The sequence below is a fragment of the Lynx canadensis genome, chromosome C1 (genome assembly GCF_007474595.2).
Source record: "Lynx canadensis isolate LIC74 chromosome C1, mLynCan4.pri.v2, whole genome shotgun sequence".
Lineage (NCBI taxonomy): Eukaryota > Metazoa > Chordata > Mammalia > Carnivora > Felidae > Lynx > Lynx canadensis.
This window is the reverse complement of record NC_044310.1, coordinates 121,249,231-121,276,855: the sequence shown is the minus strand read 5'-3', so window position 1 is coordinate 121,276,855 and position 27,625 is coordinate 121,249,231. Positions and strand designations below refer to the sequence as shown.

Here is a 27,625-nt window from a genome sequence, read left to right as displayed (position 1 = left end):
GTTTATATATGTGTTTATTTATAATATTTATAAATATTTTAAACTACCACTGAACCACTATGGCTTAAGTTGACATGCTAGACCAACTGTTAATGGCAAATGTCTTCAATTCCTATCTACCAACTCTCTTTTTGCACAAAGTAACTAAAACTTATCTAGCAAAGAAGATGAGAAGATTAGTTTGCAAGAGAGTCTGGGAAATGGGAATTTGGGGCTTTGAATGGCCCACAGTTATAAAAGACTATATTGGGGCAGGCATGGAACTAATTACAACAGATAATGAATGACCAATGTATATCTGTTGGTGATATTCCTGCTAGTATAATTTTGTATAAGTAGTGTTATTATTTAGTGCAAAAAATGGGTTCACATTGAAATAACTTTTGTTTTATGTCTTTTGTCCTTTGACAATATCTCAGTGAAACTTCTTCCCATCAGTTCACATAACACTACTTTGTTTTCCTCAAAACCTGAATGTTATAACATGATGCAGATGAATCATAATCCATCCAGGTATTTGCTTTGATGGGTTTTCACTTTGACTTCTCCTTTTGGCCATTATAAACACTGCTGTTATAAATATTATCCATCAGCATTTCCTACTTATTAGTGATTTTTCTTTCTTTTTTTGCCCTACAAGAGAAGGTCCCAGGTTTGGGATAGCTGATGAGATTTTGCATATCATTTTCCCATATGGCCATACCACTTTATATTTTTTACAATCAACATAAGAAGGGACTCCATTCACTACATTCCTACCAGCAATATCTGTTATCTGGTATATTTTCTTAATTATAATTTTTTCCCAGAAAGCAAGTCACAATAAAAGGCAACCCAAATACTATCCCAACTAGACTGTTTCATATCCTCTAACACCATTACAGTGCATGGGGATTTTTGAGTAATTCACAATTTTCTTTTTTTTTTTTTAATTTTTTGAAATATTTTATTTATTGTTTTTAATTTTTAATGTTTTTATTTATTTTTGAGACAGAGAGGACAGAGCATGAGCAGGGGAGGGGCAGAGAGAGAGGGAGACATAGAATCCCAAGCAGGCTCCAGGCTCCAAGCTGTCAGCACAGAGCCCAATGTGGGGCTGGAACTCATGGAGCTGAGATCATGACTTCAACTCATTTCAGACGGGTAACTGACTGAGCCACCTAGGCACCCCTATGTTTTATTTATTCTTAAGAGAGAGAGAGACAGAGCATGAGTGGGTGAGGGGCAGAGTGAGAGAGGGACACAGAATCTGAAGCAGGCTCCAGGCTGTGAGCTGTCAGCACAGACTCCGATGCAGGGCTCGAATCCACAAGCTGTGAGATCATGACCTGAGCTGAAGTTGGACGCCCAACCGAGCCACCCAGGTGCCCCTTCACAATTTTCTAATTTAAAATTATCATGACAGTCAGTGAATGTGGAATAACTTTTCAGTAACATTTCAGCAAAAATAGGTCTGATATTCAATTATATTCCTGTTTTACTTTGCTGTTTTTCTAAGCTCATTAAAAGTTTGCAAGAGTCTGCTACTATCAGGCATTGTCTCTAGTTGAATCAGGCACAGTAGGCTAATGTATTGTCATTACTCTCAGTTCCAAAATCATAATGACTTTTAACATTAAATGTTCACTTCTTGCTATGTGTCCATCACAGTTTGGCTATGTGCTCCAAGCTTCTTCACTCAGCAATCAAGGCCACTGGGTGCCCACGATCAGAAGCATTGTGGGTGGTTATGGCAGTGGGAAGAAAAGGTGAATAATTGGCCCTTATAGACGCCTGCTCAGCAGTGGCACATGCTATGTCCAATAACTAGAGAATGACCTATCAACTAGCACACTGATTAATTTCTTGGAACGTTTATTACATACTTGTTGCCATGAGTCGGCACATAGTACTTTGTTTTCCTGTTCCCTTTCTGATCTCTTTACCAGTTTTGAATAATTTTGTAAGTGTATTAAGACCATTGATTTTGGGGATTCTTGGGTGGCCCAGTCAGTTAGGCTTCCAACTCTTGGTTTCGGTTCAGGTCATGATCTCATGGTATTGTGGGTTCAGGCCCTGTATCTGTCTCTGTGATGGCAGGGTGAGGCCTGCTTGGGATTCTCTCTCTCCCCCTGTCTTTCTCTGCCCCTCCCCCACACATGCTGTCTCTGTGTTTCTCAAAATAAATAAATAAACTTAAAAAAAAAACTTAGAAGACCATTGATTTTTTAAAAACTGTGTAGTTGGCTTGCTTTGTAAATTGAAGAGTTAAATGGTCAAACAGCTATCCATTCCTATTTGTTATACTGTTTAGGTGGCTCATTGAAAGAATTGATTAACAGCATCAAAAAAAAAAAAAGTAAACAGCTTAATCAATAACACTAGGATAAATAGCATTACAGTTTGTCATATTTTCAATGTGATTTAAATCTAGTTTAAGTCCTCGATGATTGACATTTCGATCCAGTTTAATTCTATCAGAGTGCCCATGTAGTACCTGTGAATATTTGCAGTTCTCCTATTGTTAAGCTAGTAGTTAGAGTTTGTGATGATTATTTGAAACTAATATAATTCAAGGAAAAACTTTGGCTATTTAAAAGAGGTCAGAAGATTACAAATGTACATTTTCATGAAGGCAGCTACAAATTTTTCGTCCATAGAAGAAAGATCTTGTGGACATTCCCTGGTATTTAAGCTTTCAGCAAATGGCATTAAAATTCAGATTCCATATTGCTTGTTCTTTTACATTGAAGCAGATGTCAGTTTCATATGGATTCTGAATATCATCCAATCTGTTCTTCAAATATAAATGTAATTACTGGTCAATGGTTTTGGATAATTTATACATCTGCTGAAATCGTGGAGGTTTTATCAATTGTTTTGACTTAGAGTTTGTTCCCTTCAGAAAGCTGAGGATCTGGAACTACATTACTTTGGATTAAGTCACCTCTACCCCCAAGAATAGCCACATGTCCTTAAGTATTCTGGGTGTAGATGATCTGAACTCTTGTTGCTCACAAGCCCTAACAGAAGATTCAGGTACAAAAAGGGTATTCCTTCCGTGTAGGGAAGACTTTGTGTGCCAGTTTGTGAAGGCACTTTGTGTGTGCCTGTTTGTGAAAGGCAAAAAGAGGTAGTTGACAAAAGATGTAAAGCTTAAATTAAGCTCTAGATGGCTAGAATAAAGTTAATATTTTTCCTTGGTTATAAGGGATTGTGCAGGTTGTTAAAACCAACTTCCACCCAGTTTTAAGACACCTGAGGTATAGTTCTCAAGCTTCAAGCTAGGTATGATGCATGTGATTTCAATAATGAACTTCTTTCTGGGGCTCCTGGGTGTCTCAGTGGGTTGATTTTGGCTCAGGTCATGATCTCACAGTTTGTGAGATTGGGCCCTATGTCCGGCTCCATGCTGACAGTGGAGCCTGCTTGGGATTCTCTCTCTCCCTCTCTCTCTGCCCGCATGTGCCTCCTCTCTCAAAATAAATATTTGAAAAAGAAAAAATAAATATATTTTCTTTCACTTGAAAACTTTCTAAACGAGATGAAAGCAGCAAGTGTCATTTGTTATTACCTCTCTTCTTTCATTATTAGTAGAACACTACTACTGTTAGTATATTACTACTACTCCTACTCCATATTTTACCAACATAATATGCAATGCTGGCCAAGTTTGAGAGAATTTACACATTGGCTGAAGCTGGAGAGGGTTTTTGTTTTGTTTTGTTTTATTTATTTAAAATTTGTAGCCTCCAAAAAGCTTAGGATTTTGAACGAAATTAGCTCGTGTTTCTAGTGATAGTCATGTATTATATGTTCTACATTTATTACGTCATGTATGCTTCACAACAGATCGCTAAGGCAGGTGTGAGACGTCCCACGTTTTATAAAAGAGAAGACTGAGATTTAAAAAGGTTAAGAACACTGTCAAAATCATTCAAATTTTGAATTTTTGGCTGCCTGATTATAAAGCCCTCTCTTTTGAACACCCTGTTATAGCTGTCTTTCTCCCCACCCTCCCCCCAAATCCTCATCCTTACATTGGCATTCTTACCTGTAATACAAATTACATGTAGTGTTGGAATGATTAATTAGATCTGCTGTTTATATCCTTGCCAAATCACCAGAATCAAAGCAGAATATCAATGAGATTTTCTGGATATTAATATGGTTTTCATTATTTTTCACACTGAGATTTAAAATCTAGGACCTAATGAGAGGATTATATCAGAAGTTCTTGTGTTTGCTCTGTTTGCTACTGTGCAGTGGTCCTGTAGCATGCTGGAACACAAGGGCACTAACCATCTTCTACCTTCCTAGTAGAATGTTCAGTCTAGATATCAGCTTGTTTTCCATTTGACAGTCTTCTACTCCCCCCAACATGTGGATGAAACATGATTCTCTGAAGGTTATATTATCACATGGACAAGCAGTTTGAAAGGTTTGCATTAAAAGTATTCAAATGTAGGGCGCCTGGTTGGCTCAGTCAGTAGAGCATGTGACTCTTAATCTTAGGGTTGTGTGTTCAAGCCCCACATTGGATATAGAGATTGTTCAAAATTAAAATAAAAAAAATCAAATATGGGTTATAGATAATTTTATCCTGAATTTTCTCTATTAAAGACACATCCCTGGGGCGCCTGGGTGGCTCAGTCGGTTAAGCGTCCGACTTCGGCTCAGGTCATGATCTCATGGTCCGTGAGTTCGAGCCCCGCATCGGGCTCTGTGCTGACAGCTCAGAGCCTGGAGCCTGTTTCAGATTCTGTGTCTCCCTCTCTCTCTGACCCTCCCCCATTCATGCTCTGTCTCTCTCTGTCTCAAAAATAAATAAAACATTATTATTTTTTTTTTAAAGACACATCCCTTTGTGTGGACAGATTCTGCTCAATTTCTATTGTTGTTCCTATTGTGGGGGCTGTTGTTGATGATGATATTATTTTGGAAGACTCTGTGATGTGTTCAAATTAAAACTCTCTCTTGAACCCTCAAACACACACTGATTATTATTGCTATGCTATTAAGGAAAGATTTGCCAGCAAAGAGTGGGGCATAGCAAGATGTGTTCCATTAATCAATTCAAGGGAATTTTGCCATCCTTTCCTTTCATCAGGGTATTAGTGAGTCAGGATGGATGGAATCAGAAAGATTCTCTAGAGATTATCTTATTGATGACCAAGTCCATTTTTGTAAAAGACCCCAAATTGAAGCTCTTAAGCCATCTGTTGGCTGTTACTAAAATGGCATCTGATACAGTTTATCAGTCTCTTAAGTATGCAAAGAGTTAGTAAAACCCAAATCAATTTTGTGGTATAAAAAATAGATGAAAAATTGTTGTAGAAAAAACAGATATAAAAGCTTAAATACCAGTACTATGTAATTTCTAAATGATAATTTGATACTGATATGATAAAGAAGGAAAGTACCGTTAATAATTGAAAACAATGCAAATGTGTGCACTAAATAAAAAGAAACAGAAAGCAGGAAAATAATACGACACTTAGGTCCTCAGCCATTATTCTATAGCATGAAAGTATTTTATTTTCTTCAGTATGAAAGTATTTTTTAAAACTTCCTAATATGTTGGTATTTTTTTCTTTTTCTTCTTTCTTGTTTGGTTTGCTTTATATGTTTCTGGAACCAGATTTATATTTTTGAAAATAATATCTACTATCAACCTGATATAAAGAGCAGTTCATTGCGGCTGACATCTTCCGGAAAAGAAGGAATTATTTTTAATGGGATTGCTGACTGGTTATATGAAGGTGAGTTGAATAGATTTAGTTTCAGAAGAACACAAATGACATATTTTTATACAAAATCTGTAAAAGAACTCTATTCGTTCTAGAACAAGACTTAGAGCTCCATTTCTTCTTATTTTCACTCAAAATTGCCTTCATGATTTCATGTCTTTGCATGCACTCGTATTTTGACTGGTTGTGATTCATGTCTACTAATATGATTCCACATTTGGTGTGTGTGTGTACACACATACATTTTGTTCAGATTAGATAGATTTTATTTTGGTGATGCTTAACTAATGAAAGTGAATGATCACCTTATGTCACCCTGGAATTCGATTCTGAATTTTTCTGACTGTGGAAAAGAAGAAACAAAAACCTTTACTGTTGAAAAAGTACTTGAAAGCCACTTGATTTTAGTCATTCCCATTAAGAACAGTCTGTCACATTTTAAAAGCCATTGCATGGGGAGCAAAATAAAACCCACCTAAAGAGTTATTTGCAGGTATTGTTGAATCAAGTTTTCATGAGAGTTAAGAATATAAAAAGGAATCAGGTACTGAAAATCTCTATCCAATTTTAGCATCCACCAATTGTCAGCTAGGTTATAGGCACAGATTTCCTGGGGAAGATTCAAAGCTTGAGGTTAATACCTAGGTTTCAGACTCCACAACTGATCTTGGCAAAACACCAAGATTTAAACTAAATTAGTTGTATTTGATTAGAAATTATAAAGCTAAGGCTCTTCTAGAAAATAAATTTTATTTATTGAGCAATACTGCCAAATGCAATCTTTCTACCTCAGAGTCGATATTTTTAATTCTGTAAGAAAAGTAAATCACTTACCTCATTCTTTTGTTCATCCGGTCTATCATTAAACAGATATTATTAAAGACTTACTACTTTCCAAGTATTTGTAAGGGTGCTGAGATACATCAGGGAACTAAACAAAGTATACTTTGAGGACCTTACATTAAGAGAAACATTTTGCTGGGTGTAGCTATTTTATTAATGAAGAGACATTGTAACCTTTGAAATTTATATGCATATGTGCACATGTATACCTATATCTATATTTTTTATATAATGCTAGCATCAAATAATAAAATATTTTAGAGACCACAGTTTATTCTGAGGAGTAGTGGAAGCTACTTTGGAAATATCAATAATAATTACGGTATGAAATGTAAAAAATTCAAACACGCAGAGTAATAAGTAGGTTTCTTTGGTTCAGAGTGTCAGAAGCTGACAAAAAGGTAAGTTATTGGTGGGGCCTGAGATGGCCCAATGAATTAAAGAAACATCTGGAGAACAAACTTGAAACTTGGGTAGTTCCAGGAATCTAGTTAGCAAGAACTAACCATCTTTTATGTAGAGGAGCTGGGTAAGAGATGCCCTTTATCTTCAAAATATTGTCAGTATTGTGTGAGACCCTGAGGGATGAAGAGACTATGTTACTGCAGTGTGGTAAACGGTCAAATCACAGTAAACATAGGATTCTATAAGAACAAAGAAGATTTAGCCCATTCTAGGCATTTGCAAACATTTTCCTAAAGGAGAAAGCCTCTGAGTTGACACTGAAAGATTAACAAAGAAGAAAGTAGGTAAGAAACAGCCCAAGTATTCATCAATTGATGAGTGGATAAAGAAGAGGTGGTGTGTATATACAATGGAATATTACTCAGACATTAAAATGAATGAAATCCTGCCATTTGCAATGACATGGATGGAGCTAGAGAGTATTTTGCTAAGCAAAGTAAGTCAGTCAGAGAAAGACAAATACCATATGACTTCACCTATATGTGGAATTTAAGAAACAAAACAAACGAACAGAAGAAAGAGAGAGAGAGAGAGGCAAACCAAGAAACTCTTATCTCTCTCTTAACCGTAGAGAACAAACTGATGGTTACCAAGGGGGAGGTGGGTTGGGGAGTGGGTTAAATAAGTGGTGGGAATTAAGGAGTACACTTGTGATGAGCACCAGATGTATGGAAGTGTTGAATCACTGTATTGCATACCTGAAACTAACATTACACTCTACGTTAACTAAACTGGAATTGAAATTAAAATACTTTAAAAAGAAGAAGTTAGGGAAATGTAAGCAACAGTTTGCAAAAGCATAGCAAAGTTAAATAGCTCCGTGTGCACCTTGGGAACTAAAATATGCTTGATATTATTGGGGCATAAAATTTGAGAAAAAGGAAGACAGCAAGAACCAAGGGATGGTGACCCTAAATATAATCCAGGATTTTGATTATTTTTTCACCTCATAAAGGGGGAAACTAATAGAGCTTTTCAAGTAAGGGAGTGTCAGCATTAGATCTTCCATATAAATAGGCCATTTTGAGTACAGCCTAAAGCTGGGATCAAATAGCAGAAAGAACCAGTGAGCAGCTGGGGGGCTTTTTCTATGTTTCGTCAAGAGATAATGAGCAATAGTACCAGGGTTAAAGCAGTAAGAAGGAGGGGAGATTCTAAAATTGACGAGGCAGCAAAATAGATCTTAGTGGTTAAAAGGATGGAGTAGATGAGAAGTCAAGAATGATTTTTTGGCTTCTGGTTTGGGTCGCTAGTAAACAGTGGTGGCAGACCCAGTGAGCAGGCATTCCTAGTGATGCATACATCAGGGATGCAAAACTTAATTTAGTGGGAACATTGGTGCCTCACAGTGTGCTAGCATGCTACCTTGAGGAACAAAATGTGATCCAAGGAACTTCTAAGTCAACTCAGTGTAGAATGTACTGACTTGACCACTGAACAAGATGATTTGGGTCTCTATCCTTCACATAGGATATGTCATATTGCATGACTTTGTGTAATTTTTGGCATTACATTTTTAAGAAAATTGACAAAAGAGAAATTAAAGACCATTATCTTACAAATAAGTTTATTTTCTTAATTAAAGAATGAAATTATATATATTCCAGTAGAGAGTGAACACTGTGTCAGAGACAGGAAAGACAAAGAAATAACAAAAGTCTTCCGTAATAAGTCTGTAGGCCTGACACTTTCCAAAAAAGAAATTGAAAAATTAGAGTTTTTGCCATTCAAATGAAACTCAGTCCCTTGGCTCTTATACTTATCTTAGGCATACTAGCAAATTCCAAATGTGCTATGTGATTGAATCCTCACAGTACTAGCATATTTATTCCTTTACAGAAGAAACCAAGACTCAGGGATAGGTGACTTGGACGTGGCCTCAAAGTTCATGAGTGCCAGAGGTGGCACTTGAATATGTGTCCTCAAATCCAGTGCTTAGTCCTGATCCACTTTACCTGTTTCACTTCAGTGCCTTTCATCGTTCCCTAAGGAATGGCATACATTATGGACCTGAGCCATTAGATTTCCCTGGTCTATTTCCTCAAGCAAAGACTCTGACCACAGACTTACCTCAGTCCTCGCTTTACTTCCAAGACAAGGAACTATACCAAGGGAATCAGTGTTAAGGTTTGACAGAGGGATTTAGGCCATTCAGATGTCATTAATGTTTCCCTCAATATTTTGCCTGTCATCCCCAACCTGTATTTCAAGAGCCACACAATACCTTCACTTTCTTCTATCACTTTGCATTTCCAAGATTCCATCAGCTCCCAGATTCCAAACCTTCTCTTTTCCCTTCAGTACACTCACCACAGCACAGTGATCTTCAGCAGTATATATGTGACATTCTAGTGTGGAGATTTCCTTCTTGTAACTTTACAGAAATCAATTACAATCTGAATAGTGTGTGTGGGAGACTCCAGAAGTAACATGTAACATTTCCACCTTGTTTATTGAAATTTGCCTTTAGCAAATATCATAGGGGAAAAAAAAAGATTCAAGAAGGAGTCACATAAAGGATAATAAAATGTTTTCGTGGCACATTTAAGGGCATGGCTTAAACTTTTTAAGTCTAGGCCAATCTGTGAGTGTGGCTGTTAATTCCAACCAAAGGCACTTATGTCGAGATTTTAAGTCTTTAAAAGTGTAATTTTAAAGCCTCTTTGTATTTGTAGTATTATTCAATTCCTAAGGAAAGTCAAGGAAAATAAAATATGTGTTTTAAAGAGTTGAAGTTCAGAAGAAAAATAAAACATCATGCTCAAAATGAAGTATCATTTTAAACATAATTCACACAAAATGCATCTAATGTTATTCATATAAATTGGCTCACTTAACATAGTAACTTAACTAAATAAAATATCACATGAATGTTTTGCTAAAAAAACCCTAAAGTTCACAGCTGCCAAGTTTACAGCTTTGAAAAATTTCACAAAGTATTGAACCTATTAACTAGAAACAAAAATTGACTATCACTTTAAGTTATTTGAGCATATGAAATATTGGAACTACTGTGCCTAAATGATTTATAAATGTATTTTTAAGGAATTCTTCCTCGATATTCAATTCAATAGTTATAGAGTATATATATCTTTCCAGGATTATCTGAGTACAATGTGATGAAGAATAGGGTTTCTATGTTTTGGGTATTTCCAACTTACGGGAGTGAAAAACTGTAAACAACTATTCTATAAGGAACCATTTGGAGCATGGTCAATAGATATATAAATAAAAGTAGAATTAATTCTAATGGGATAGAGGAATATAGAGTCACTTAATAGAAGAAATGGTCTGTGCACTGAGCTTTAAGAATGACAAGAAGAAAGGAGAGAAAAAATTCACGGCATTAACAATACCCTTTCAAGAGATGGAAATCGGTACATTTCTGGTTGCTCACTGAGAATAACACAAAATGCCTATTTTTGCTTTTTTTTCCTTCCTTCCCTTGGATACAGGACATCTCATTCATCCATTCATTGATTTAACAAATATTTATTGAGCACTTACTAACTCTCAGTAAAACTGGACTATGGCAGATAAGAGAAAAAAATTAGAGGGGCAGCCGTGGAAGCCAGAGGAAGACAGAATAACAATGCTGATTCTCTGGAAGTCAAATAAGCTAAGGATTCCACAGTTACTGTTGGATTTGCTACCAGAAATTGATGAAAGCAAAATCAGTCAATTTTTGGTACCAGAAGCAGGACGGCAGTGGATAGAGGTGTAAATGGGAAGAGAAAAGTTTATGAATATAGACAACTCTTTGAAAAAAGTTGACAGTGAGATACAAGAAATAAAGGGGAAAAGTCATCCATAGACCCCTATGGCTGGCAGTAGTATACTCAGGAAATCTTATCTGTCTAAATTGATACGCCACAAATAGATGAAATCAGCTTGCTTTTCAGAATAGCATGTTAATCTGAACACAATGATTATATATTAGTTTTCTGTAAGTGCTTTGTGTTGAGGCTATGTTTCTAAGTGTTTTTGATATAAAACAACATGTGTTGAAAACTCCATCTGTTCTGCACTGAGATTTTCTAATCATTGTAATAAAGACAAAGAACCAAACCTTTATTGGAATGGAATGGAATGCAATTTGTAGAAATACATTGTTTGTAAATAATATAATATAATTAAACAGGAAGTTTCATTCCATGAGTAAGAGCCCCTATTAGATGTAATTAAAAAAGTGTGTGCATTATCCAAGAGAACTCTTAAGCAGATGCATATTAAAGATTCTTTTATTTATCTCCTGCCCATTTCAGTTAGCTTGATTTTTTGTACCTGAAGGAAGTCACATAACTTTGTGTGTGTACTAGTTTGCTATTTTAACATTTTTGTGAGGAACAACTTTAGACATAGATCGCACTAAAATAAATTAGAATAGACGATACCTAGTTTCTCCTGAATAGTGTTCTCAAATCTGGGCCATTCTTATTCTTGGGCAGTACTTGTGCATACATATTTGCAGCTAGGATAGAACCCACTTCTTAGAAACCCTGAGTGTTGATTTTAGGCAACGCAATCTGATCTCTCTGTACCTTTAAGTCTCACAAGAATTTACACCCATTTGGCATTTAGCCTCTTTTTTTCCTCAGTGTGTCTTGTGGATGGGTCTCCTCATATGAATTGCAAGTAACTTGTACAAATCAGGATCAGAATTACATTTGGAAAAAAATGGCACATTCAAAGTAGTATTAAACAATTTATCAACGAAGGGGTCACTTATCAAAGACAAGGGATATGTAGCAATCTGTGGCTGGTAATGATTTAGTCATTAACACCTGAAATGGAAAGGGTACGTAAGCTGTTACTAGAACCTACAAAGAAGGAATCCTATAGTTTTTGCAGTAATAGAAGCAGTAAGTTTTGGTTGGGAAACATAGCCAGACTCACATGATTCCAATGGGTGAGAACCAAGAAAAAAAAAAGCATGCAAAAAAACCTTTATTTTCTTCTTTTGATTTGTCTGGTTTCATCTTGGCCATGGCCAACAAAAACTCAGAGATCAAGTGGTATTATTATTACTTAAACAAAAACTTTGTGTCTTTGAAAGAACACATGAAATTCCATCTGCTACTGTTTCATTGTAGAGTGGCATCAGTCCAGTTTATATTCCTGTCTGAAATTTATAACTACAGCCAACACTTGTGTTTTTCATATAAGGCTTCAGGGGAAATGCCCCCATTAAACAAGAAATAAGGCCTTACCTAGTAATCATAGCTCCTTTGTCAATTAATGATTCATTTTTGCCTTTACCTTTTGCCAGCATTTTGAACATAGGTTATTTACCTAGTAGATCAAACCAAAATTTTATCCCTGCCCAATCTTATTCCTTTGCTTCTTTTTCTTAATTAGGTTGCTACAATTTCAATTTTGCATTGAAATGGAAATTGGAATGTGGAAAATGTAGAATTGGAAAATGAGATAGAGTTGAACAAAGGAGTATTTGTGAATCTCCTGAGTCCAGATATATTTTTTCTTTCCTCTCCTTTGTATAGTGAAGACATATATATATTCTTCCTGGCAGATGAGATTAATTATCAGACAGACACACAGTGACTATGTTTTCTGTCAGTTTTTTTTTTTCCCTCCAGGCCTATTGAGCCCCAAATGGTCAGGGGGAAATTTCAGCTTCTAATTCAGAGGAACATGATTATGACATTTCCTGTTAGAAGCAATCCTCCCTTAGGCATTTGGACTTCTAAAACCACTGATCTCCTTATCTTGAATACAAGAAACAAAATATGTCCAGTGTCCAGTGGGATAATGGGGTGATGGTGAAAGAGAATGCTACACTCCTACCCCTTAGTTCCCAGATCTGTGCTTCCTGGCTATGCAAGAGAAACACATATGTATGATGACATCCTAACTTTAAGGTTGTTATAGGGCCAAAACCGAGATAGAAAAGACTAGTTCACACTTCCATCAAGCCAGGTACATATAGCTAATGGGGAACACTGAATTTTATGGTCTGAGCCTATTGCCCTTCTTTTTGCTATAAAATCTTTTCTGTTCGGTGGTGATGTGGGTGAATCATTGTGATAATGGGTGCGCTATTCTGTAAGTCCATGAATAGCAGTGCTGACAGGACTTTAAGCAACCAAGGCATATCTAAACCAGAGTACGTGTCTGTCTTTGTAATGACAAAATGCTACCCGTTCTTGATGGAATGGCTCCCATGTGATCTACCTGTCACCAGGTAGCCAGCTGGTTCTGTTGGGAAATCATGCCATATCAAGAGTTTAATGACAGCCACTCTTGTTGGCAGGTAATGGTGGGAGCCCAAGCAGACTGACCTGTACTTAGTAGTCATATTGTCCATCTGATGATTGAGAGCCTCCTCTGGTATGCAGTGGAGGAGAGCCTGCTCTCCTCCACTGTGTTCTGGTGGATATCAAGTAGGACACTACTATCTTCACATTTTTACACGTTCACCTCTCCTGATAGATGGATGCAGTTATCTTTCCCTACATTTCCTTGTCACTAGTTTTCTAATTTTAGTCTTCCCATAACGCTGATCAGGTCTTTTGTTAGTTACCGTGCATGAGTCAGGGTGGATCCATGCTTCAAGCCAATTCTCCTTCCACAAAAGGTAGAAAACTAAGTATCTTGTTCAAAAGTCTGCCAACTTGGAGGATTGATGTTTAGTTTGGTCTTTTAATGCCATTCCTCAGTCAGACTGTAGTACAGAGCCTATCCAATTTCACAGTCTTCAAGTACATCATACAGACCTGCCCACAAACCAGGCCTGCATTTATTCCTCCCGTCAACGTGTATTAGAAAACACATCTTGAGATTTTGACATGAGCTGAGGAGACAGAGTAAAGCAGAAGATGCAGTACTCTGGGCATTTTACTTCTGTGTTCTGTCCCAGTCCCATATATACCCCTTCTATTTTATAGTGGGATATTGCTTTATGTGTTTAGTTTTATGGTCAGTGAATCGGATAACATTTAGTGCATGATGGGCAATCGGGGTTGCATAGACACTTGGCATCCCATGGTCAGACTAATTGCTTCTGCAAGTCCCCAGTAGAGATCTGCTTTTGAAATAGAGAACATTAATCAGCACAGGAGGAAATGGCCTTTCTCTAAAGCCTGGAATATCTATGTTTTGATTGCCATATAGTGAGTGTCAGAAGCTCTGCACAGCATCTCTGTTTACCATGAATATTTATATTAACATTGTATCTGCTGGTTCACAAGGTAAAGGTGGCAGAAAGGGTTGTACCATGGCCTTGATGTGCTGCATAGCCCTTTCTTGCACAGACTCTGCTCAGAACGGGCAGCTTCACAGGTTGTCTGGGAAGTAGAACAGGGCATCATATGTGAATATGCTTTAAGCTGTTTCTTCACATTCTGAAGAATCTATTCCCTCTTCACTTTTGCATGAGTACAATTCCGACAAATTTTCTCTCACTTTAGAAGATATATCTCGGTGTGTACTGTGCTACTAGATCTCCAAATTCTCCCCTAGGGATATAGAACTCATAAACTTTACAGGGATTTATCTTCACTCTGCCTTTATGCAGAGGATGTCTCCCTCCCTTGGATAGAGGCTGCCTCTGTCAGCAAGAAGACTTGTGGGAATTTTCAGGTTCAGCATCTCCAGCCATAAAATTAGACACATACAGCAACATTCCACTATAAAATGTTTTATTTATGAGGCTGGTCCAGAAAGCATAAGCATACTGCACACATTTACCTAAGCATCTTTATCCTATGTGCCAGGGTCCCAGTACTTCTCCGCTAATATCTCTGTCTTAGCTTAAACAAACAAACAAACACACACAGAGTTGAGCCACTAAATTTGTGTTGTAGCCCTGCAACCCTTGCTGTGTACTCTTGGACCTCTGCCTTACCTGCAACTACAGAAGAGACAGACTCCTTCAAAGATGCCCTGATGATCTTTTTTGTATCCCTGATTTTGCAGTCATGGTTTCAATTTCAGTTTATGTCTATGTACTCTCCCTGAGGTGTCATATGAACCATGTGAACTTCACTTTATAATCTTTAGAGTTGCCATTGTTGTGGAAATCAAGTGCCACCACCAATTACCCTCCCCAAACCTTTCCTCTCTATCTGCATTTCATTCTGTGTCATCACCAGTGACAGTGGATTACTCATGATTCCATCCTTTGCTACGGATTATTTATGCTCCAATTCCTTCCTGGAAGGGTGATTGTTACATCGAAGGTAGTGCAGATATAGATGGATATAGATATACAGATATAGATACAGATATAGATCTCCAAGGTAATCTCAAAGTCTCACTTTAAAGGTCCCTTTTCTGAGTCTATTGCTGGTATTCTTCACGGCATTTGTCAAGGTACCAAAAGGAACGAGCTGGCACATTCAGTAATCTGAAGAAGATCTATTTACAAAGAGACCACATTTATGAAGTGAAACCATAAAGGACAGAGATATAATCTAGACCAGTAGCAACCAAGCTATTATACCACCCCTATGTCCATAGAGATGAACCATGCATTGCAAGATACAAAAGGAGAACATTTCATGGAAAAGACTGCGTCCATAGGAGTAGTGACATTATTTAAAACATACAGCAAGCCTGAAGTGCCATTTCAGGATAAGGCCAAGGGAGTGAATACTCAATTTCACTCTTCTCCTTCTAATCTCTTGCCATTGTACCCTAATGGCCATGCTCTGGAAAGCATGACAGCCCTTTTACTGTAGTTGATACAAGTTAACTTACTGGGACAGAAGGCAGGTATAGACAAATGAATAGTGGATCTGGTCACATGAATGATATCCAACATATTTCTTATTCTATTTCCTGAGAGCTCAAAATAATTTCACGAATCTAGTTTGTCAAGGCATTGACAAATGCCGAAATTCAACTTGTTTGATGATGGAGATATGATCGAATGCAAATATAAATGAATGGTGACATGAATATGGTTTTATGCCATATCTCAGTCTTCAGTTACTGTTCTTAGTCTTTTTATTCCAATAGTGCTTTCACCTTCTCTCTTCACATTTGCTGACGGTCTGTGAAATCCTGACTTCATTGCTTCATCCTTTCTTTCCATTGCATCTGCTTCCCCTGGGACTAAACGGGTAACTCAGAAATAAAGAATTCTTCATGATGTTGATAAAACCCAACACACCGCATAGGAAAAAAATGTATATGTGCAATGGAGATTTCAAGGACAGATGTTTGTGGGTCACTGAGCCCACATCTCTACAGTTGGTTTCAAATAACACTCATTTATTCTAGAGGAACTTCTGCATTCTCATATTGCCCACTGGTGGTCACCAGATGGAGAAAGGCTTGCCTTCCTGATGATAAATGACTCGTTGGTGCCTAACATGATTATTCCTCGATTTACCGGAGCATTGTATCCCAAAGGAAAGCAGTATCCATATCCTAAGGTAAGTATCGTAGAAGTACTAGTTTGTTCTCTCTCACTGCACCATTGACTTGATTGATAGTATCCTTGGTTCATGAACAAATTGTCTTTGCAGAAAAAAAGAAGCTTTTCCTACCGGTCAGCTGACTCATCTTTCTAGAGCTTTCAGTAGCCTATACACACTGTTCTGGTAGGAAGAGGTAGAGATGATTAAGGGCTTGGGAACGGTCACTTTTGCTGCATTTATTTCCCTTTGATGCTCTCATTCTTGTTTCCCTCACCTTCCCAGTTAGAAAAAAGGTGAGAAGAGATTAAGGCACAGGTTTCTCCAAAAGTACATTCTGTCTGTTAACATTTGTTATGTTCTAGTTGGTAATAGGTGTTATAAGGGAAGACAAAGTCTCATGGTTAAATGAGTTGAAATTTCTTAGTCAAAAAAAAAGAAAAATGCAACTTCTCTCAGATTATTTCATAGAGCATTTAATATACTATATGTTAATGTGTATTATAAATCTCCCATAAAAAATTGACTAAGCATAAAGTATCTCCAGTAAGGAATAGACTAAGCATAAAGAATCTCTATGAAGAATTTATTAGTATTAGTATTAACATCAGCATTATTTTGGCAGAGCATACTCTGGAACATACTTTATAACATGCTGGGGTAGAGCCATAGCCAGGCATGGCTAAGATAGATGGAATTGTTTTATTGAGTGAGGCAAATATGGAAATCTTGCCCAGAGAGCAAAACCATTTTCAAGTAGGGAGCAGGTTGCAAAACATCTGGAGTGTAACTGTTTTTTCTATTGTATGGCACTTTTGATACCTTAAGTTCTATTTTTAAAGGTGTATTTACCCCATGATTATATTACAAAGGAAAAGGCTCATAAGTGAGGACCCTTATGCATTAATCATGTAAAGATGTTTTATAGGGAAGTTTTTAAATTCCACTTTACACAGTTCACCTCTTAATTTGGTAAGAGATGGCTGCTAATTCGATTTAGAAGCTATTTTTAAGCCATTCCTTTCGTGTGTTGTACTTTATATTTCCCAAGCATGATAGGTTTTGTACCTTTCAACTTGTGCATTACATTAATTGGTCAAAGTATTGGACAAATTACCCATGACACATATTATTCTATACTTGCAGTGAAGGCATGGTCTGGGTAGGGGTGACTTTCTCTATTTTCCTCTCATCTACCAGACCCAAGTTACTCAAGGTAGGGAAAGAGAGGAGAGGAGAGGAGAGGAGAGGAGAGGAGAGGAGAGGAGAGGAGAGGGGAGAGGGAGGAGAGGGGAGGGAGAAAGGAAAGGAAAGAGAGGAAAGGAAGGAAGGGAAGGAGGGGGGGAAGAAAGGGGAGGGAGGGAGGGAGGAAGGAAGGAAGGAAGGAAGGAAGGAAGGAAGGAAGGAAGGAAGGATGGATGGATGCTGGCTTGAATATAGAGAGTCAGGAATAAGAAGATTGTTTACTCAGTGAGATTCTGTACCATCTGTTGTGGTTTTGTTTTTTGGGTTTTGTTTGCTTGCTTGTTTGTTTTCTCTCAATCTTGTCTTCCTTTCATAGACTGTAGGTAGAATTAAATGACTGGCTTATAGCTGAGAAAGACAGGAGAATTGAGAGGAATCCAATTTTATGATTTTGAAATATTATGTATAGGGTCTTTTCTGGATATAAGTTAGAAGCCGTATATATTCTGTGCTCTTCAGGAAAAAATGGCAACCTGGCCTAACAACAAAATAATCACATTCACGAAGAGATTTTTATTGTACTTCAAGTACACAACTTATGACTTCTCTAATATAGATTTAGCCATGTTTTACGAATGACAGTTTGTTGCTATAAGACATAACTGCATCTTTCCCCCAAAAAATGACTGAAAAGACTTCTCAAATGTATTAATTCTTACATCATTTGATTTACTTATGATAATGAAAATTCACCTGACAATTTAAATACAAAATGAAGTGGCATATTGTGAAAAGCATATGTGAATAGGCAAGATATTCACACACAACTGTTTAGTTTGTTCACTGCAAAAAGGAAATAAAATCAGCCCCAGGGAAGAAACAAATTTTTTGTAATTCATGTCCCAAGAGGAGTGGGGAATTGTAGGACTCACACTAAGAACCATACGCAATAGGTGCATTTTCAAATTGCCTTCTCAGTTAGAGGCTGCTGGTGCTTGAACTGGGACAGTCCTAGACCTCATAATTTTAAAAGACTGAGGCAAACACATAAACAAATAGAAATATCTGAGAAAATTTGATTCAGAAAATACTGGGTTGGTAAATCTAGACGTTTTGTTATTAATAGGTTAATTATTTTATAATTCTCAATAATAAAGCTAGGCATAAAATAATCTTTGCTATTATGTAAATCATGTGTGCTAATAATATACTTCATATTTTCAGAGATAGTTTCACTATTTTTTTTCCTTATTTGGACTTCTTCACAATTGCCTCTATTTATAAATGGACAAACTGAGCTCTCTAAAAGGCTAAGTCCTTCTATAAAAGTCAGAGTTATTTTAAGAACAGGGAAATAACTCAAATTGATTGATTCTGTCCCTTTTTGTAAAACTACCAGAGGTTAACTTATATATCTGAGGACATATCTGGAATCGAAATATCATCTTGTCAAATTAACAAATACATGTGTAGCTCTGTTTGCTCCATTTACTCCTAATGACTTAGTAAGATATACATATGATTCTTAGTCTCACACATGAGATAGATAGATGGATAGGTAGGTAGGTAGGTAGATAGGTAGGCAGGCAGAGAGAGAGAGAGAGAGAGAGAGAGAGAGAGGTGATGGATGGATGGATACATAAGATATATAAATAATAGATACATAGATAAAGACAGGTAATGCAAGGTAAAAGTCCTGAGTGTGTGTTAATTACCACCACTGAGGAGTATTAAACACAAAGAAACATTAGCTATTCTAGCAGCCATGCCAAGAGAAAGAATCGTAAATCCTCGGGAGGTTTTTAGTAGGAATCCCTGCCCAGGTACTTAAGACCATAGGACTGGAAGAAAGTAGGTCTGAGCTTGATCCTTGTTCTCAGAATAAGTTTCAGTATCATTTTGGATAAATTACTTAAACTTTGAAAGTCACTATTTTCCACTCTGGTTTAAAAAAAAAAAACAAAACATTTGTCAGTTCTTCTACTAACAACTGTATTATTTTGATTTGCTCTTACTTTTGCAATAAACTTACAAAAAGTAGTACTTTAGACATTGAAGTAATTCATAGAGTTCACACTAAATTGTGCTTCAAATTAAACTAGATTAAAATAAGTGCAGCAAATACTCAATGTGGTCAGATTTACTAATGAAATACTTACACTAAACAAATATATTTGTATTTTACTTAATTCAGCATGATTCAGAACTCATAAAATACCCTATCATTAGCAATTCAGCACAAAAGAGATGCACAGTTCTATCTCAGTAACCTCAGGTTAATCTTCTTAATTAAAGCATTATCTCGTTTAATGACAATTTAGTTGCCAGTAAAATAAGGTTAATTATTATTGAGGCTTGTGTTTCAGAATTATAGAGGAAGGATTCTGTAGATATGCAGTCTTTCTGGAAAATGTGACTGTAAAAAGCAAATAGATGAACTCCTCTAATTTGCAAAGTATTGAAATGATCCAGATATTGAAAGGTGTGAATGAACTTGCAGTGTGCACTTAATTTCAAAACTCCATGGAGAGATAAAAATCTAATTGAGATTATAGACTGATGGACAGCTGAGTTTTGGAAATAGCCTAATGTTTGTTTTTTATCTAAAATTGGCCACACGTGTACACAAATTTTAGTTTGTTTTCATGTAAAAGCTAACAGGGTTATCGGTGATCCCATACAGGTAGAAGCATAGCAGAGTTGCAAACATTAAAAACAAACAAATGAACAAAAAACTATCTTATGATATGGTAAATACCATCTGTGTCTTTGACAAAGTATGTCATAAAATTATTCGTCATTGATAAAAACTGACAAAAAATCAATTTCTCTTTTTCTAAATGAGTTTATTGAAAAATAAAAAATAGGCACAATTTTTCACCAACTAGAAAATTCAGTGTCTTTATGATAGCTATCTTTTTAATTTGCTACTATATACTGTTTTAGACATTTTTTAAACTTTAGACATTTTTATTTTATTTTATTTTATTTTTAATTTTTTAATGTTTATTTATTTCTGAGACAGAGACAGAGCATGAGTGGGGGAGGGGCAGAGAGAGAGGGGGACACAGAATCCGAAGCAGGCTCCAGGCTCTGAGCTGTCAGTACAGAGCCCAACACGGGGCTTGAACTCACAGACTGCGAGATCATGACCTGGGCCAAAGCCGGACGCTCAACCGACTGAGCCACCCAGGCGCCCCTAGACATTTTTAGAAATTACTGTTTTGTTAGTCTATGTGACAAAATTATGAGCTATTTTTAAGCTACAGAAAGGAAACCTACTTTGACTCAAAACTGCTGACTTGTGACATATTCTCAGAGAAGTATTGTCTCATTTTTGATAATCAAACAGTACTTGAGGATCTTTAACATCTTGCCCATCGTCTATATTCAGTAAATAACAGTCATGTCCCATGACATGAGAAATGCTGGTTAAATCTTATTAAACAAGCCTTCCTGCCCTCTGGGTAATTCTGATGCAGGTTAACACCTTTGGTAACCACTGAACTGTAATATATAATATATACATGTATATATTACATATGTATCCAATATGTGTATATATGTATACAATATTATATATTATTATATGTTATTATATATTATACATTATTGAATATATATGTATTACTACATATACTAGCAATAATATATATTATTGAAAAAAATATATACATATATATCAGTGTCTTATAAAATTTGTATACTAATTTTAGCTATCTGAGAGTCTTAAAACACAGAATCTTGGGCCCACAACTATAGAGTCTGATTTTGAGTTTGTGTGGGCCTAGTATTTGTGTTTCTAAGATGCCAGGTGATACTGATGGATACTTGCTGCTGGTCAAAGTTCAACACTTTGAATGGCACTACTAAATATTGTATCCCAGCTCTAATTTTTAGTATATGTGGTCAAACTAAAGAAATGGTTAGATTGAAAAAACGGATAAGGCCGTTTTTTTCAGGGAGGGTCATGACAATTAAATTGAAACAGTAGTGATGTGAAAGGGAGCTCCTGTGTGTGGTATAAAACTAAATTGTCCAAGACAGATGTGCCCAAAACTTGAGGGTTTTAAAATAATGAAAAACTTTATAAAATCTGACACCAGATCCTACTCCATGAGGCAAGATCATAGCTTATCTTCCAGGAAGCCCTTCAGTATATGAACCATTGCCATCATCTCTCTTTATAGCATTGTTTCTGTAGTGGAAGACATTCCTGACCCCTTTCTTTGGCTCAGAACCTCTGACCTGTGTATGATACACTTCCACAGGTGTGCTAGTTATTTTTGTTTATTATTAAGACTTTATTTTTTAGAGCAATTTAAGGTTCACAGCAGAATTGAGAGAAAGGGACAGAATTCCCATATGCCATCTGCACGCACACATGCATAGCCTCTCCCAATATCAGCATCACTCACTACAATGGTGCATTTGTTATAATTGATGAAGCTACACTGACATATCATAATCACCCAAAGTCCATAGTTTCCATTACAGTTCACTTTTGGTGTTGTGCATTCTGTAGATTGGACAAATACATGACATGTATCCATCATTATGGTATCACAGAGTATTTTTCACTGCCCTAAAATTCCTCTGTGCTTCACCCATTCATCCCTTTGCCTTTCCCTCCATGCTAGTCATATTTAATAGCCTAATAACACAGTTCTCATGGAGCTATTACTGAGTGTTGGTGGAATGCATTACGTTGCTTCTGGTCCTGTTCAACTTTGGGTTTTATCAATGCCAATTACTTGGACATGGATTTTTCATTTTCATTCTCCTCTTTAAATCACTTTTATCATCCTCCCTAGATTTTGTCAGTCTTCTAATTTAACCCACTTTTAATTTCCTTGTCTTTCTTTGTATATCTCAGATAGCCTTCTCCTAAAACATCAGTCACACCCCAACAACACATCGGTACTTTGTTCAGAAACACATTGCACCACCAGTAGTCAACTGATTCTGTAAGTCATTTATTCACATACACATTCTTGTATTCATTCCAAACTGCTTGGAATATATTGGTAAAAGGTCCCTTTCTTCCCCCTATGAGTTCATAGTGTATTTAGAAAGACTTTGGAAACTATTGCCTAGGAATGAACTGACGCATAACCGCAGCAGGGAAGAGTATCCCGGGTTTACATGCCGGCTTCCTCAGTTATTAGATATCCCATCTTCCACTGTTTGCTTGGTTTCTCCATTGTCATCTGGAAAAGGGTTATAATTATATCTTAAGTGGGAAGTAGGAATATTTAGTAGGTTGATTAATGTAATGCCTTTACTATATACTGTGAGCCAGAAACATACTAATGCTCTAGGCTAGTTATTACCTATTCTTATCACTGTCTTTCTACTCCTCTAGCTCGGTACTTAGTGAGGGCAGTATGCTCTGTGGCCCACCACCTCTGAAGGGGCACTTGTACCCCATGTAGTGTTCACTACAGTTTAAAAGGAAATCTAGGAATGTTTAATGCAATGGAAGGGATTAGGTATTGGGGAATTTTAAGCATGTGCTACCTAGATTGGCAGGTCGTCTTCTTCGTTTTCTTCTTCTTCTTCTTCTTTTAATTAGCTAAGCTTTTCTCTCATTGCATTTCTTATCCTATAACGTAAGTAGCAGCTTGTTCTACTCATTGTTTTGTAAAGCCAGCCCTTCTGGTGTTATCCTAGGGAAAGAACACAGTAGCGATGCCTAATGAATAAAGCCATCATGATTTTCCATCACCTTTAATTGTCAGACTAAAATGCTTGAGAAACAGCAATCTACAAAAACAATTGAAGGCAATCAGGTTGTTGAATTTGAAATCATTTCTACTTTAGAGAAATTAAACTTTTTCTGTATTCTAATGCAGAATTGTAAAGGAATCGAAACACTTTCCTTTTCAATATAATTTAATGCTTAATATGTTTGTATTACAACTCTCATTTTCTCAAAGGCAGGTCAAATGAACCCAACCATCAAATTATATGTTGTAAACCTATATGGACCAACTCATACTTTGGAACTCATGCCACCTGACAGCTTTAAATCAAGGTATGCAATCTCCATTTTATTTTTACTTGGAAATAGTTACTTTAACTTCAATTATCATTTTGTTGCAATTTAGAGAGAGGTGATAAGCTCAACAAATCCACATGAAAATAAATCTGAGGTTGTCCCATTAGTGCAGGAATGAACTCATTCTGGATTTCTTGTTCTCAGGGAGCATTTAAAGTTTCCAAGTGATTAGCAGCACCACAAAATGACTTAATGTAGTGATACTGAGAATTAGGCCTTTTGCAGGAGATGTGACAGGGAGATGGGAGCAAAGGATAATTTTCCATTGAATTTTCTTCCTGGAAATACCTCTTTTAAAAGGACCTGAAAAGAGATCTTCTTTAAAAGAGTACAGTCTTCCTAGAATTTGTGTGGTTTTTCCAGAAGAAATTCTCCCTGTAACTTGGGAGTGATTCCCTAGGTTTCTTCTCCAGGCAGGGAAATGTAATGAGATGTTGTTTTAAAACATCCTACATAAGAAGCCTTCTTATTTAGGAAGTTTGAATGGAAATAGAAGAAACACTTTATGTGTCAAAGCATAATTTTAATATTAGCAAAATTTCTAGTAGTGAACAGTGAATCAAATATCCATGTGGATTTTGAAATTCAGAGTGGTCTCAAACTTCAAGGGTGTTCTTTCAAATAGTGCAGCCCTTTAAAACTTTACAAAGGTCCTGGGGAAGGAATAGGTAGCTGACTTGGGAAAATACTTTCACACTATATTGGATGATATGGGGCTAAGCTCAAACTTTGTTTTGATGCCATCAACAATCAGTCTTAGGGGATTGATTCACCTATAAATTCCACTCAAACGTTGATCCATCAATGTATTCAGGAAAATTTCATCAGAATTGGGGATTTTCACAGATATTATAGCTTGAAATATGTGGAAATGTTTCCTACTTATAAAGTTATTAATAGTTTATGGAAGGCTTACACCAGTAGGGCACCCATAACTACCTAATATAATTTGTTCCTATTAGTGATGGAAAAGATGAGGCTCGGGGAGAAAATTGAACCCCAAGATTAGTTGGTAGCAGAAGTAGAAAATGTGGTAAAGCCTCCTACAAGTTACAGAGCATTTCATGCAGGTCATGATGGAAGACCTTACAGGACCACTGGAATTAACATTTAGAAGGCAATAGAGTTGGCCAAATCAGGTAGGAACTCTAATTCCGTACTTGGTCTGCTAGCCATGAAGGAATTAAGCACAGATGAAATAATGATGGAAGCCATTTGTATTTTATGTCCTGAGCTTTTGTCTTTTTCTTCAGTTTGTTTTAATGCTCTTAATTAACAGAGAAGGTCACTAGACCGGAGTGTCTGAGTCAAATCTCTGCCATCATTTCATTAGGTGACCTTGGGCAAATCTCTCTCTCTCTCTCTCTCTCTCTCTCTGGGTCTGAATAACTTCATTTTAAAGTAATACACACACACACACACACACACACACACACACACACACTTCATTTTCATTAATCATTTGAAATCTTTGAAGTGGAAGTCAACTTTACAATATCCAGTGTTCTTCTGAGAAAAAGTGGTGATTCTGGACCTTGACCTTATAACCCCAGAGGCTGCTAGAGAGTTCACCCAATAGGATATAGCAATGTCACCAAACACAAAAATTCTTAAAGATAGAATCAATTGTCATTTATTGGGTTACTAGTTAAGTGTATGTCTGTAATATTTGAGGTACAATATGATAAAATTAGTCACCCATGCCGAAAAGGGATGTATGTATGTGTGTGTATGTGTGTGTGTATGTGTGTATGTATGCATGCGCAATAATATAAAAGATCCCACTAAAAGTGAGGAAGAATCTTGTGAAGAAAGATTTCTTAAATGTAATTCAGGTATGTTGATTTAGTGATGAATTTGGTCTACAATTTTGGGACAGTCATGTATTAACTTATGTATACAATGCACCAAACAATTTGGCTTTTTCTGCCTCGTGGTCTTACATTAAGTGCATGTGAAGTGCATGTGAAATGTATGATTTTTGTTGAAAAACTCAAGATCAAAATTTACTTTAAAACTGATACTTTAAAATATTTCTCCTGCTTCAGGTTTACAGAAATGTATTTCCTTACTCATTTGTTTCTGGTAGAGAGCTTCAATCCAGTTCACAGAGGAGAAATAAATGAATTTTAGATCATTTTAGAGCACTTGATGCTCTATGTATAGGTATTAGGTCCAGAGACACACAAACATGAACAAAATAAATATATCCATGGTGTGAATCAAACAAAGTTGCATTCCTCTAGCTTCACATAAGATGGAAACCAAACTTTTATGTTTTCTTTGATTTTGTTTTAGGATTATTAACATCTCTAATATATAATACTTAGTATTTTAGCCATATAGAAATTAGCTAGAAAACTATTGTGCCCTCCTAGTGAGAGATCTAAAAGAGTGTACTGGTTTTCATAATTGAATGGTCAGGGTCCTAAAAATTAACAAAATGGCACACTCAAGACGGGTAAGTGAAATGCAGTTAATTAAGGGACTATTAACAAAAATGTGGGCAGGATTAAGGGGAAACACAAAGGATGGGAAAGCAATTTAAAGTCGGCTATCAGGGAAAGGTATGGTGGTCCCAGGACTAAAGGAATGAAGCACAGGCTGTTATGAATCCAGAAGCCTGTAGTTCTGAAGAATAGGATGGACCAGTAGGATGTGTCCACAGATTAAGCAATTCAGTCATTGCCAAGCCATACCCTAATAGTGAGTGGGTCCCGGGAATTAATACCCTGAACTCTCTCTCCTCTCAACCTTTGAGTATCCTGCAGAGGCCTTCCACTGTCAAGGCATCCTCACTGTAGAGGCCAGCCTCTGGAAACTGCAGAGGGACAGTTGGAGAATGGACCTGGCAAAGAGAGAGTATTCCATACAAATAATTTAAGAATATATTTGCTCTAAGAAGTTTATCATTGTTTAGGCGTAGGTTGGAGATGTCCCCACCAGAACACAATGATTTTTCTGAAGCCACGTGAGAAGTGTTCCGTCTCTGTGTCTAGTACTGTTTCTGTTTCTGTCTCTCTGCCTCTCTGTCTCTCTGAGTGTGTGTGTGTGTGTGTGTGTGTGTGTGTGTGTGTGTGTGTCTGTCTTTAAATCTCTCTATTTCTATACAGTGTTCTGTCTGTGTCTGGTGCTGTTTCTATCTCTGTCTCTTTGCCTCTCTGTTTCTGTTTCTTCCTGTGTGTGTGTGTGTGTGTGTGTGTGTGTGTGTCTTTCAGGGTCTCTATTTCTATGCAGACACATACACATACACACTCATATGCAAACATATGCACACATCTATGATTTATCTGAACTGATGCATGTGCTTCTCCTGCAAACTTCCCATATTTTTCTTATGTGTATGGTGAGTCATGTAACTGCATTAGTGTACTTTGGACATGACGCTTACCTTCGGTAACACCTGTTTCCCTCTCTTAACTTATTTTCCTTTTTCTCTTTCTAATTTTCTTTATCATGTTATTCTTAAATCTTTCTAAGCTAACTCAAATTCTTTTTTATATTAAAAAAATCATATATTTAAATATATAAAGTACATTTTTGTTGTCAACTATCAGTACCAGTATTCTCATATTTATTAGTGACCGTATTCCTACAAATTCCAAGAAATACAAATCATTATTTTTTAATGTATAAATGTAAACGAGCATAAATTAATTTTATTAGTTTTGTCCTTTCCCCATGCTCTGTTAAGACCATCATATGCTCTCTTTTTTGTGGAGTTTGTGTTGTGTTCATAACATATGGTTTCATAGTACCCATATCATTTGAAATTCTATTTAAACTCTCAGTAGCAGAATACCCAAATAGTTAATTTACCCCATAATAATTTACATATCTACTCCTTTTTTGGGTATGCTATCTAAACATCTACTATATTTTTATAATATCTTCAGATCTGCACAACGGCAATCAATACATGACTCTTATTCTATTGCTCTGTGTATTTATGAACTATCTTT

General features: G+C 36.5%; 1 protein-coding gene across 1 annotated transcript in view; it reads left to right on the top strand.

Annotated features, from left to right (window-relative positions):
* Positions 1-27,625, top strand: part of DPP10 (dipeptidyl peptidase like 10) — a 502,021-nt gene that overhangs the window by 363,505 nt on the left and 110,891 nt on the right. Inside the window, exons 8-10 of the mRNA XM_030323703.1 lie at positions 5,621-5,741; positions 16,281-16,435; positions 23,542-23,639. Of these exons, the coding sequence (XP_030179563.1) occupies positions 5,621-5,741; positions 16,281-16,435; positions 23,542-23,639 (374 nt within the window). The remainder of the gene's footprint in view (positions 1-5,620; positions 5,742-16,280; positions 16,436-23,541; positions 23,640-27,625) is intronic.